This window comes from Uloborus diversus, chromosome 1 (genome assembly GCF_026930045.1).
Source record: "Uloborus diversus isolate 005 chromosome 1, Udiv.v.3.1, whole genome shotgun sequence".
NCBI classification, from domain to species: Eukaryota; Metazoa; Arthropoda; class Arachnida; order Araneae; family Uloboridae; genus Uloborus; species Uloborus diversus.
This window is the reverse complement of record NC_072731.1, coordinates 102,063,246-102,078,127: the sequence shown is the minus strand read 5'-3', so window position 1 is coordinate 102,078,127 and position 14,882 is coordinate 102,063,246. Positions and strand designations below refer to the sequence as shown.

General features: G+C 31.2%; 1 protein-coding gene across 1 annotated transcript in view; it reads left to right on the top strand.

Annotated features, from left to right (window-relative positions):
* The window catches only part of LOC129217073 (dedicator of cytokinesis protein 7-like), a 126,241-nt gene that overhangs the window by 30,619 nt on the left and 80,740 nt on the right, over positions 1-14,882 (top strand). Inside the window, exons 12-16 of the mRNA XM_054851357.1 lie at positions 1,322-1,512; positions 4,128-4,221; positions 6,935-7,215; positions 7,310-7,380; positions 8,610-8,751. Of these exons, the coding sequence (XP_054707332.1) occupies positions 1,322-1,512; positions 4,128-4,221; positions 6,935-7,215; positions 7,310-7,380; positions 8,610-8,751 (779 nt within the window). The remainder of the gene's footprint in view (positions 1-1,321; positions 1,513-4,127; positions 4,222-6,934; positions 7,216-7,309; positions 7,381-8,609; positions 8,752-14,882) is intronic.

Genomic DNA, 14,882 nt, shown 5'->3' with positions numbered 1-14,882 from the left:
ATGCAGTTCTTACACACTACTACTAATCTATGAAAATAGCTCAAATTGTTCGATGATGAATTAATTGCCAGTTAGTGACTGTATATGCCCCCATTCTTCCTCCACATTTATCCTCATTAAAAGTATTATGTATGCAACTTAAAAAGCTAGTACATTTTTGAACACCTTTTATAGATTTATTTATTCCCTAGTAATAATACAGTGATTTTACGGATTCTCTACACTTTCTTACGCGAATTCAATCCTCCACTCCCTGAACTAATACAACTACAGCCCCTCAAAAGAGCTTACCTTACTTAAAGACATACTTTGTTATTCTTTTGAAGGAAAAAGTTTAGACGAGTGCATAAAAAAGGCTAATTATTATGTTCGGGAAAAAAAACAAGAAAAAACGCAATGTAGTGTAGCTGCGAAAGTTGAAGCGTGAAGTAGTGAAGGATGACTGTAATGTCCTTTATAGCAAGTGTCATGCATTCGAAATGAAGAGCTGAAGCATTTTATTTATGCTTCTATCTGTCTTGTTGGCAACCGAGCTCCGGAATAGCTTACTTTGTTTTTACTTTTTTTTTTTTTTTCTTTTTTAACCTTCTGTTAGTCATATGCACTTCTCAGGTGCATCCCTACCAGTCTTATTTTTTCTGTAGTGTCATTTGACCCTTTCAGCTGAGTGTCAGGCCGCAGTGCTTTGTAAATCATACTAGTCATAAAGTAGCTGTTCTTAAAAAAGTATCCATTAATAACTTTTCCTAAAATAAATTTAACTTTGCTTTAGTGAGAAGTGCCTTACAGGTGCAATGTGACTCGTTATGGTAGAAAAGTTTGCACTACTAAGAGGGAAGGTTAAACAATGGAATTACCAGTTTTGTATTCATAGCTTTTTGCTCTGTTAATGCGAAACCTTATGAGCTGTAATTTTGACTTAGTGTTTTTACGCATTTGGATGTAAATACATGTTTTACATCTGAGTTTACAGTGTTAAATGATATTTGCCCAACTGCTATAGTTGTTTTAGCTATTGTTAAAGACTATTTCATGCATATTTTAAAATGAATCTCCTGTGTTTTTGCAAGACTTTTGCCATCATTTAACGAATTTCTTGAAAGGTGCTGAACTCGTAATGAATATTTCAATATGCATTATGCCTTACTTCATGTTTTTTTTTTTTTAATTTATATGAGAAAGTAGGCTAAAAAGGAAATCATTGTAAACCTTGTTTTTTTTTTCTCTTTTTCATTATATGTGTATTTACTGAACAAAGAAGAGTTTTGTTTTAAATATAAGATGTTATTCATTCATATTCTAATGTTTTCATGCTTTTCAGATCGAAAAACGGGAAATGGATTTGAGACATTACGCAAAAAAACAGCTGATACAAGCACCCTTAGCCGTGCATCTTCTTTAGAACGTCGCAATACCTTAGACAAAAGACATAGTTGGTGCTCAGATGAAATGGGTACCAATCTTGATAACTTTCGACCTGTGACTCTTACTGTTAATAGCTTCTTTAAACAAGTAAGTTTTACTGAGATATTTCTGCACTTCAACTTAGTTATTACTATATTAGTTATTACTTAGTTATATTGCCTGGCCTTGCTCGGTCTACTTTGAGAATAAAAATTGTCCAGTGACATACATTCAACAATTAGGCTTAAATAAAAGAAAAAAAATCATGAAGAATTTCCCTTTCAAACAATGCGACAGATATTAAAATACTTTTAAGAAATTTAAATGAGAGAGTTGGATTTAAAAAGCGTAACCATGGAAACACAAAATAAAATAAGTTTAAGAAATGAAAATGAGAAAGATGGAAATAAACAATGGATTCAAAAAGCGTACCTGTGGAAACGTGAAAATAAAATAGTTACCATCTTGAACGGAAATGAAATTTTTTGAACTTGACTTAAGACAGCTTGTAACTTTTTTCCTTTTGTTATAGAAGCTTAGTTTTTTGACCAAAGGTTGAGATAAATCTGGAGTAAAAAATGTCAGTTTTTCCAATGGTGTCAAAAAGAAAACTGTAGGACAATTCCATCACTCTTTATTGATAGATGTAATCAAAAAAGTAGTGCCTAAATTTCAGCTAAGCCTAAAAAAATTCGAATTAAAAACGCGAATAACTCCCACCGTAATTAAGTTAGAGTATTTATCAAAATATTAGAAATTTTTATTAAATTTTCTTTCCTTTTCAGTGCTAAGGGGGTATTAATTGTACTTACTTCTTTTTATGTGAGGGGGTTCTCCATACCTTGACGCTACAAGTATGATACAACGTGCAAGTTCTTTTGCCACTCTAACAAACGCATGGTAGAAATGTACTTCTGATACCATTCTTGCTGATTCTCGTGTAAAATAATTTTCTGAATCCAAATGGAACCACCATTTTCTGCCTTCACTGACAATTTTCTGGAGATATCTCCTCCTATTATGTCTTTCAGTTTCCCATAAATTCATAGCCAATGTTATGATTTTCTGGGGAAAGGGAGCATTATATTAGGGGTTAACATTCCTCTGAAGGGCTGAAGAGATGGAAAAATCTAAAATACGAACATTTGTAGCTAGGAGGGAAAGTTGGAAGGAGTGGGCGTATTCCTCCTAAAAATATTAAAAAGAACCATCAAAATCTTATTTATGGTTTCCCTCCTCACAACTTTTTTACTTATTTTGTGGTGTAAAACCAGAGTATTGGCCTCACTTTTAGAAGTCCCATATCGGAAAACATGTTTTTTACGTTGTACAAAATTAAAAAAAATAAACTTTTGCATAAGAGTCGCATTGCAGTACATCAATAAATATATTTACTGTATAAATTACTTTTATTTAAGCTACATTTGCAATAAATTACAACCTTAATTATATTTCCAAACTTAAATTGAGTGAATTCAATTTATAGAGCAGATTTCTTTACCGAAAAACAACTCTGCAATGTGGCTTGCATGCAACCAGTGGCTTTTCCAAGATTTTTTTTTTTTAAATATACTTTTACTTTTCAGTAAGTTACCGCCCTATAGCCAGGGCTAAGGCAGAAATACATGAAATACACCGCCAGCTCAGTCATTCCACCCGAGGACTGCAGTTTTGTACTTATTGGCACTCATCAGCCCGGCATAGGAAGTGACTGAACTGGCTTCCTTAAGGGTTTCCACCTCCAGCTCAGTCACTTCCTATGCCGAGCTGATGAGTGCTAATAAGCGCAAAACTGCAGTCCTCGGCTGGAATGACTGAGCTGGGGGTGCATTTCATACTTCTTTTACATTTTTTATTTCATAAGAATAATTTTGGCTATGGTGCTTATGATTCTAACATTCAAAGTTTTGCAGTTAAAAATATTTTAAAACTGAAAAAAGGAGAAAAGATTCAGAAGAAAGATGATTTTTAATGATTTTCTTTGTTCTTACTCTTCTTAAATCTCCCTCCTTGCTAAAGATATTTATATTGCTGAACTTCACCACACTTCAGAAGAAACAAAAGGATTAAAATAATGCTCCTTACCCTTCCAAATAAAAATCATTATGTTAAAAATTATCTAAAAGTGGGATGGTGTCTCTAAAAAACGGTAGATGGTAGGATAAAGGGGGGATGGAATTCGGATTCAGTAAGTCAATTTACACAAGAATCAGCCAGATTTGTGTCAGGAGCAATTTTCATGCCGTTCAATATAGTACCCATAATGCTTGAATGGCCACTTGCCTTGTCTAGTGGTCAGAGACTGCAACAGGAAGGTCCAGGTTGGAATCCCGGCTCGGGCATGGACGTACTTTCTCTCTCCTGTCCTTGTCCTTTATTTGTGTGAATGTGTTGTTGTGATGTGAATGGTTGCCTACCCTATAAACGGGTCCTTATGGCATGTGTGTACTGTAGAAGTCGGACTTCACACCAAATTACGGTACAGTTGGAAAAGTGAAGCAGCACACCCTGGATTGCCAGCCTGGCTGGCACACGACAACAACAACAACAATGCTTTGATGTTATTTTTACATAGTTATATTTAGAAAATTGTATCACTAAATAATATTCCTAACACATTTTGAAATTATTTATCCCCAAAGCGTAGTGATTTTTTTAACTTGAAATTTGTAACTCTTTACTTGAAAAAAATTAATTTTAATGTAAATTCCTTGTAATTTTAGGAAACAGATCGTTTACGAGATGAAGATCTGTTCAAATTTTTACTGGATTTGAAAAGGCCATCTTCAGTTTTGAAAAGATTAAAATGTATTCCAGGTATATATTCCTATAAAGATTATAAAAAATACTTTTTATGCATGTATAGCTTTCTTTGCATTTTTTTCCATGATACAGCTTTTTATCAATAGTTATTTTTTCCTCATAATTCTAAGAAAATTATTTTTCCTTTATGCAGAAGTTAAGTAAGGTCTCATTTGCAGTGTGCTGTTCAGTTATGTAATCTTTTCCTTAAGTAAGGTATTGACTTTTTCAAAAGGGATCAAAGGAGGGCTACTAGTTTATAAAGTTGACTTCCTGTTTAAAGTTATGATTCTGTGCAAGATATTAGACTTGCTCAATAATATAAGGTTTGCTTTTTTTGACGCACTTACCTTATATTATTAAAATTTAATAATGGTGTCGCAGCAACTTGTGAAATCATTAAAAGGTTATGAGATAGAAATGTTGGGATGAATTTCTATTTTATAATCAACATATAAAATTTCAAGCAAAGACCGAAATAAATCGAAGGCTGTGGATTGAAACAATACTGGAGTAGCACTGTTATGCAAATTTGTTTCAAAATATTTTTGTATTTATTCAACAAAATCATTTCAAGTCAAATTAGGCTCCTAATGATGGAAAATATTTTGATAATTCATATTTTATCACTATTGCAAATTTTGGGCAAATGTTTTCAATCTGGCAAGATTGGCAAGGCTTAAAAACTTTAGTTACTGGAATACATTGTTATTATGAGAATAAATGCTATTAAACCTGTACTTGCTAGACTAAAACTAAGTAAGTAATGTGGTGAACAAGAGTGGCGAGTTGTGATCAAGAAGCTATCCAAATGACATTGCTTAGAATTTCCAAAGAGTTGGTGAGCGAGAGAGAGTTAAATTGTAAAAACAGAAAATTACTAACTGGCAGGGATGTGCCAGCTGCGCCAAACTACGCCAATTTGCTCCAAAAGGTCGCCAAATCAGACAAACTTGCGCCAAAAGTTCAATTTTGCATTTAATATTGCAGTTTCTTCGGTATATTTGGTAATTTTTGAAAAATATCAAGTTTCTGCATTCAGACGATTTTTTGACTTGATCCCGATTTTTTTTCGCATTTCAAAATCCGATTGTATCCGTTTTTGAAAAACTCGATCGTTTTAATTTTTTATGTGATTATGTTCTTTTGACTTCAAAAATTTTGTGCTGATCATTATTTTCAACCTTTCTTATCTTTTGTTTTCAGAATATGGGGACTTGTAAGTTCTTCTTCTTGTCACCCCCACTCGAAAATATCAATGGAGTTGCATCCAAATTGATTTAAGCAAAAGCCATCTGTAAAAGTTAATATTGTTCACCAGTTTTTAGTTTTGGGTTTCTTTCTGTTTTAGGATAGAAAATTGATCTTTAATTTTGGTTGGCGACACTTAAGATAGCAAAAACTGGGAATTCTAATGCTCTGGTAATGAATATGCAAACATTTCAAGTTTCTCTGATTCGGGCATTTTCTCCATATTCTTAGTCTGTCTTAAAATTTTAAATTATTTATTTTCTTTCCTCACATTTTTCATATTTTTTTGACATGTATTTTAAAATTCCTTTTCTTATGACATCATTTCTCAAAATTATTTTTTTTCATCGTAATTGTGATTAAATATCAAACAGTTAAAAATAAAAAGTATTAATGTTGCCTTTGCTTGATCTTCATATTTGTTAATCAAGTAATTCAGTATATAAACAAACACATATGCCAAAATAATAATAATAACAGTAATAAGGTCAAATATAAGCCAAAAAAAAAAAAAAAAGAAAGAAAAGGATTAATAGCTCTTTAAACTCACTTGTAACTTGTTGCAGTAAAGTTTTTAAATTTAACTATTCTTTTTTGCTTTGTTTTAAAGAATGCGTGTTTGAATATGTTTTTGAGTTACTTGTATATATATCTTATGTCGTTTACATGTGTATATGAACATAAAAGCAAACAAATTTAAAAAATAGGTATCAAAGCACTATAAATTAAATGTGCACTAACGCAGTGATGTATAAGTCACAGATGTTTCTGTGTGTGAAATATATCAGGGCTCAAAAATTATATTGTCTGACGTGCATGAGGCATGTAAAAATTCTGATCAGTAATAAATCTTTTACCCTTACATGGCCGGCTGGGCATGAAATTATTATAATTTTTTTAATTAAGTATTGGTAATTTTAAGGACAAATTGTTATGTACTATTTATATAATTTTTTTTTATGTTTTATAATTCTTGATTCAGATATAAAACTTTTAAAATTAGTTTTTTGTCTGATTAATGCTATATGGCAAATTCAAATATTTGTGTTACAAGACAATAAAAAAACTGAGCATGTAAAAATTTTATTTGGATATGTATTTTTTATACAAACATGCTCGGTGGGACATGTCAGATTTTAAAGATTTTTCCAGCCCTGAAATAAACATAGTTGCTCCAAATTGATGCAAAATTTAAATTTTTGCTGCTGCAAGCTGCTTGCAAGCTGCTCTAAATTTGCAATTTTACTGCTCCAAGCTGCTCCAAACTCATTATTTTCCTGCTCCCAAGATTGCTCCAAAAGCGAGTTTTGGCCAGCACATCCCTGAACTGGTTCATATTTCAAATTTTTGTAACTTAACGTATTTTATAAATTTGCAAAAGTTTTGTTTTGAAGTGTAGCTTATTTAATATTCATTGGTGTACTTGTCGAATGGAAGATGTTTATTTCATTACTCATTTCTTTTTTTACATCAAAAGGAGTACTGAAGTTGGATATTGCACCTTGCCCAGAAGAACCCAAATATTGTTTAACTCCCGAGCTGGCACGTCTTCATCCATATCCAGATGAAAAAGGACGACCAACTAAAGAAATACTTGAGCTTCCAGTGAAAGAAATATATGCTCCCCATTACTCTTACAGAAATCTTTTATTTTTATATCCTAAAGATGTTAATTTTACTAATCGCCCTGGTTCTGCTCGTAACATTACCTGTAAAGTGCAATATATGGCAAATGAAGAAATTCACAGTGCTATGCCTGTAAGTAATTGACTAAAACGAAATGATTTTCTTATTTTATTAATCCTTTTATTTGAAGAAAAATTAATATTACCATTTATTTTGCTTATTACAGATAATTTTCGGCAAGTCCAGTTGTCCTGAGTTCTTAACTGAGGCATATACTGCAATAACCTATCATAACAGGTAAAACTTTAATGCTTATGCTAAAGGGGTAAAAAATGATCCTATCTATATATATGTATACATTTAAAGAACTAGATGTTAGCATTATTAGAAAAGATAGATTTTTTTTTCAAATGGTCCAAACAGTTGTAATATTTATTGCTGTCGTTACAATGCCCATGGTTAGAAGTAAAGAAAATAGACCTTAATAACAATAGATGAATTTATACTTAATTTCAGCTATGATAAGTACTTAAATAAAAAGGAACAATTTATGTGAGAAATTAATTGAACATTTAAATGAGAAAAATGTAATATAGAATGCAATAATCAAGAAAGTACAAAACTTTTTTCTGAGAGTACTAAATGTATCATCCCTTCATTTATTGTGTGACAATTTTGGCTTACGCACTTTGAAATACTGTTATTTGTAATATGGTTTTAAAATATTTAAGAAAATGTTCATTTTAGGAAGGATGCAAATTTGTTCATAGTCAAATCATTACTTGCAGTTCTGAAGACACAAGTACAATGTCGCACCTTTTGCGTTTCATCCCCACTACACGCTTGGAGAGAGTTTATGAATAGATAAATATCAGAAAAAGAAAAGTACAAATTTGTAACCAAAAACTTTTTTTAAATCTGTATTTTTGAAGCTTTCATTGCTCTGTTCTAGTAATATACACATTTCTTGAATGTTTGTTAAGTTGTGAAATAACTATGTATCATTTTGAACCATATTATCTGTGGAATCTTTTAATTTCTTAATTCAAAGTATTCGCTACTAGTCTTTAAATCGCTACTAGTTTTAGTATTTTTCATCTTATTAGTTAAACGATCTAGATTAGAGAGATTTATGCAATGCACTCTTATTTTGTGTTGAGACACAAAATCTAATGGCTCTGTTCAAAATTGAGCTTGGTTCTCGAATTAGACTTTTTTTGTAACTCCAAGCAGCAATAGTGAAACATCTGGGGTGAACATTAAAAATAATTTGATACCTAAAAGCTGGTGAAATGTTAAATATTCTCTTTTCTTTATCATGTTTCACAGGTAAATTTCTTTTCAAATGTTTATGGAATACTAGCTTTTTATTTTATAAGATATTGATTTTGTCTCGTTGTTATATTAAGGGAAAAATTAACTCTAAATAATAAGGATTTAAAAGAGCTTTACATATTTTGCAAAAGTTCAATAAATTGCAATGCGTAAATTTTATTTTCATTCAATACCACTTTGATGTTTTCCAGATTTCCTGACTTTTATGATGAAATAAAAATTAAATTGCCTGCAGTTTTTACAGAACAACACCATCTTCTGTTCACATTTTATCATATCAGTTGCCAAAAGAAGATAGAACAGAATCCAACTGAAACTCCAATTGGTTATACGGTAAAATCGCAGAAAAATTTCTTAGTCTTTGTCTTTAGTTATGTAAATGATAGATTTTTAATCAAACTTTTGGCAAACTCCAATCAAAACAATTTGTTTATTACTAAGTCTCTTACTTTCATGTGTTAAGTATATGAAGTTGATAGAGAATTATACTTCCTACTTTATTAATGTTGAATTAAAAAATATATTTTTGCCAAAAGTTGTTACAAAACTCTCCTGCCTTAAGTAATACTGTAGTTAAATTCAGCTGTTAGTGACAATTTTAATAAATATCTAATTGTTGCAATTTCAAATAGCATCATTTGAGAAAAAAGGGCAACAACATAAGAGATTTTAAAACATATGATTTTGCTAAATATTGAAATTAATAAGGATATGATTTAGTGGGTTTTACTAGTAAGAGCATCTTAGTTTTGTGTTAAGAAAAAGTTGAAAATCCAATTTTCCCCATCATTAGTCAGTTTAATCACATTAAATCTACCACATTTATTAAAAATATTGCATGTAATACTAGTGAAGTAAGATTTCACTCATCATACAGCTTAAAGCCCTATAGGAGAGAAAAATATAGACGTTCCACTAATGAATTGTGTTATGTTTTAAAACTGTTATAAAAATACACTTTGATTTGCATTTCAACTGTCTCTGAAACAATGGTGATGTTCAATTATGCTTTATTATTGTCCATTTCTGACTTTATCTTTAAATGATTACAAGGTATAACATTTTAATCTGTATCAAGGCTTTTAGGGATACATAGGTCCAAATATGTATGTTCCATGCTTAACAAAGTGGTACCTTTGCATTATAGTTTTTCTTACTTCAAATGAGGTTTGTTTGTTTCTTCCACTTGCTTCTCTGAATAGTAATACAGCAAACTCCCAATTATTCATGGGATAGAGGAACACTATAACTGCAAAGAAGCAAATTTCAGGGATAATCCGTAGTGTAAGTTAAAAAACAGTACCAGTGTATGCAAAAGCTTTAAAAAAAAATCAATAACACTCTTATGCAGTTGAACTAGCTAAAAAACTAAAACAGTTAATGTATAAATATATGTAAAAGCTACAAAAGGATTGTTCATTATTGCAATTGGATTGCAGACATACAGGAGCCAATCATTCACCCTGATCAATGTTACACCAAAAACTTATAAAGGAAAAGAGGGAAATTTTTCCAAACAAAACTGTTCCGGTCAATTATTGACACATTTAAATAGTTTAGATCTAAAGACCAGCAAATAGCATAAATCTAAAACAGAAAGTAGTGTATATCTAAAGTGGTACGGCGAAAGAAAGAAACAGGTGTGTCTAAAAATAGATTTTGCACTTGTTAAGTTGAAATGAGTGAATTGCATTTATGTACATTTCATTAATCAGAGGTGAAAAAAAACAAATTAAAGTGTGGAACGTCACTTTTAAGCTACTAGTGGCTAATTGGGAGTTCAACTGTATACTTGTGTATGCCTATTTTTTTTACAGTTATCAGGATGGTAACAGATTGGGGAAATCAGGGACAAGTCAGGGTAATTTATCGCTGGGGGAAATATCAGAAATTTGAAGGAAAAAAAAAAATTCAGCGAAAATTGATCAAATGAAGAAAAAAAAATGTTTTCCTTGCAAAATGAAGTATTTTGATTCCCTATGAATTTTCTGCCAATTATTTATTTTGAAAAAGTAACATTAATGAGGTGCGATTATACAGTGCCGCATACTTGTGCATCCTTTTTTTCTCAAGATCAAAGTATTCAAGCTTAGAATGAGCTTCCTAAGATTGCTTCTGTATCTGTAAAGTTGTTTATTTTATCTAGCTTAAATTTTCCTTCCACGCATTCCAAGCTACGTAAAATAAACAACCCTACAGGCAAAGAGGAAACCGTCATTAATGACTTTGCTCCCTTGCCTTTATTATCATTGTCTTGAAGTAATTAGCACACTGTTACCGCGATTTCAAGAAAAAAACTTTGTTTTTTAAATTAATGCTAATAAAATCTTAAAAGTTATCACTTGGCATTTTAATTTTTGCTAAAATTAAACTTTGACTGAAAATTGAATTTTTTTTTTTTTTTTTTACCATGATATTATTAGCTGACACTTTAGATTAAACGAAGGTTTTTTTTTTCTTCAGATTTTAAAACTTTTTTATTTTAAAACCATATGAGGTAACGCACCAGTAGTGGCCACAGTTAAGGTTTTTTTGTGTGTTTTTTAAATTGTGGATCTACAATATCAATACTAATTTCAAAACTCAGTGAGCATATTATAGCCCAACTCTCCCTTAATCGTCCCATTTTACAAAAATGCCAGAATTTCAATTTGTTCAATTTTTTATTAATTTTTTCCTAAACCTCGAATTTGATCCATTAGTGGCCACTCCAAAATCTGAGACTTTCAGTAGTGGCCACATGCATGAGTCAATAGTGGCCATCTGACATCCTTTCCTTAGAATTCCATTACTTACTTTAAATTCAAATAACTGATGGATAAAATAGATTCAATATGATAGTTACATTATGTACCAATGTACAGTGAAATCCCATTGCAACAAATACCAATACAACGAAATATTCGTTTCAGCGAAAGAACGTTTCAGTCCTGACTTCATTTCTACTGCGCTACAGGAATTCCTTTACAACAAAATTCTCGTTACAACGAACAAATTTTGTGGTTCCTTGAAGCTCGTTATAACGGGATTTCACTGTACTAATCCCTTTTTTATAATACATTTCTTCCTTCAAAGTACATAAGTACTTAGGATAAAAGAAAACGTTTTTAATAGAAAATTTGCATTTGTTATTTTTGTAGGCTAATTTAAAAAATAAATTAAAAGAAAATGTATGTACTTATATAAGTATTATACATATAAACTTTGGTAAGTATGAACTGAATAATTACCATCACTTCAAAATCATTCGTAATTAATAATAAGGTAAGCACACTATTCATTGTAATTCTAGGACAATTTGTTTCCTACAACTTACGAAGGTACATCAGTAGATATCGGATATTGGTAGCATAAGATTTCAATACTACTAAAGGCAGGGTGTCCTCGCACCTGGAAAGACATGGAATTCGACTATGATCGAAAATGTCCATGGAAAGCCATGATTTTCGGCAAAAAATGCTCAAAAATCATGGAAATTGTCTATTGGTCATGGATTTTGAGTTCAAGAGCATTTTGAATATTTATCGAATTCCACACATTAGATAAAACATAAACATCTTGACTATTTTTTACGCTGTTGCTCGTCAATCCCAATTTTTCACACATTTTGAAATCCGATTGCATCTACTTTTCTAATACTCGCTCGTTTTTCTTTTCATGAGATTTTACCATTTGGACATTTATAATTATGTATTTAGCATTATTTTTAACCCTCCTTATATGTCTCATTGTGTAGTTGAGGACTTTTAGACTTCTAGTTTTTGCCAATCGCATTCAATGGGAAAATGTTAATTCATCCGTTTTGATTCAAGAGACTCATAAAAATTATCATTAATTCTCAGCTGTGTCTTGAGTTAATGAAGATTTTAGGAAATAAAATCGGGCTGAAGAATTAATTACGGACATCGATAAAATACAGAAATCAGGGAATTTTCAGAGGTAAATTTTTTAAAAAGTTCGTAAATGTTACATATTTCACATATTCGGAAGTTTTACGATATTTGCAACCTATCCTAATACTTTGGCGGTAAATATCTAGTATGTCTGGTAAATTAATTTTTAAGTACTTTGATTTAATATTTTATTTTTTTTATGATTATTTATGTTATTTATTGTAAACATAATTTTAGTAAGCACTAAATTATTGCTAGTCACAGATATTTTAGAAAACTACTAGTAGTACAAAATGCTCGCATTTTATTATTCGGTATTCAGTTCGTCCCCCTTCCCAAAAATTTTGAATTTTGGGTGCTCCTGACTATTAGCAGTCATTAATAAATATGAACTAATAGATTATTAATTGCAAAACACATACTTACTGACATAATTTAAAGACTTCCAAGAGAAAAATGGTTCCTTAAACAAGCTTCATAACTGAAAATTTTATATATCATGGCTTTTACTGATTTTACGGTGTGTGACTTACTTCTAATAAGAAAATCTGTATTTTCAAGAAATGATTTCTTAAACCTAAGAAATTAAAAATTATCTGCTTTGATTAGAAAAGGGATTACCTCGATCAAATATAAGGCCCTTCCCCCTGCAATTTTTTACCTGCTCAGCAGGCAAGTTGCAATCGGTTCTAGTTGAATTTTTCTCTTCTATATATACTAGCACACCAAACTCCTGTTTCTTTTCTTTTTTTTTACCAACAAGCTATTTAATAATTTTTTCCCTCTGTGATATGCGCCCCTAAGGTTGGGGCCTAGGAGATGGCGTAATGTGTAATCCTGGCCTGTTCATACAAGAGGTAAATGCACCTAGCAGTTGACACAGTGAAGCATATTTTGTGGCTTCTTTAAACTGTGGGGTTACAGTATTAATTACCATATTTGAAACTCAATGAGCATATTATAGCCCTATTTTTCCTCAATTCTCCTATTTTTTTAACTGCCAGAATATCAATTTTTCAATTTTTTCCCAAACCTGAAATTTGATCCATCAGTGGCCATTGTACATGAGTCAGTAGTGGCCATATCGTTGTTTAGAAGTGGCCACCGGGTGACCACTATTAGATCAAACAATAATTTTACATTAGAAATGACGCAGGTGATTATGTTAAGGTATTACAACCTATTAAAAGGAAAATCAAGATGATTGATGAAAAACCTTCCTGATTCAGTAGTGGCCACTCGGTGGCCACTTTTGAATTTCCTAACACTTTTGGTACCAGTAGTGGCCACATAAACTGTCAGCCGAGAAAACAACTATTTGGAGTTGAAAACATTCCAAACATGATCTTTCACATTTCATGACATGGTTACAGCTCTAAAAATAGTATTTTTGAGCATTGTTCTATTCATAACACAACACGATGTTTTTATACCTCGTTATGGAGAAGCGTTAGAAGACAGCTGAAAAAACATGAACAATCCAGACGACCGTACTAAATAATTTATAACAGTTTTCCATGATGCTGTACCTACTCCTCCTTGAACTGCTCACTACAATAGAGTCTGAGCTCTACCCCCTACAAGTTTGAATCCATTGGGAGAAATGGAATCTTTATTTTTCACATTTAAACCTTAAAGTGGCCACTACTGGTGCGGTGGCCACTACTGGTGCGTTTACCTTACCTATAAATTTTGAAATTAATAATTGTTTTTGCATTTGAAATTGAGTTGTGTACATAAGTAAGTATATTTTTATTATTTTTTAATAGTTAAAATGATGTATTCATTCATTAGAACCTAAGTTCTTGATTAGAGAATAGCGCAATATGACTGGTTGTCAAAAGATTTCAATTTGTTTTACATAAATATGTCTATTCTGCCGTGTGCAGGTAAAGGGCAGTAGCTGCACATTTTTCTTTTTTTTTTTAATGCTTTTTTGTCATCTATTGTACATTATATTTATTGTACATACTCGCTTATTTGGTTTCCGCTGAAAAAGGGGCGCGAAAAAACGCCTAATTCCAACATTTTCCTATTGTTCATACTGAATCTACCACACATTTCTTCAAATGTCTCAAAAACTAATTAGTGCAGATACTGTCATTTACCTGCACACGGCAGTATTATTTACTTAAGTAAAACTACGTTACTTCTATACTATAACTATCACTTGTTATTCTTACTGCAACAATTATACTGCTTGAAAATTCAGTTCAAGATTATTTCCATTTAAATTTTTTAGTTTTATCATGATTATATATGTCTTTAAGAGTGGTTTTAATAATTTCTTAGAATTCTTATGTTAACTGGTGCCTGGAAGTATAGTATTTGTTTTAGATTTCCTACAATATTTCTCTGTCGATAATTTAATGTTCTATTTTTACCAAATAAAAAAAGAGCATCTTTTCAAAAAATATTTTTAATTAACAGCTTAAACCCTTTTAAACACTGCATTTTATTTTATATGCAAAGTTTTTCAGGTAGGGCAAAGAAAGGAAACCATTGTCATTGGTAACGTAAATCAGGGAAATTTGGTGAACTTAATCAGGGAAAGTAGGGAAAAGTCAGGGA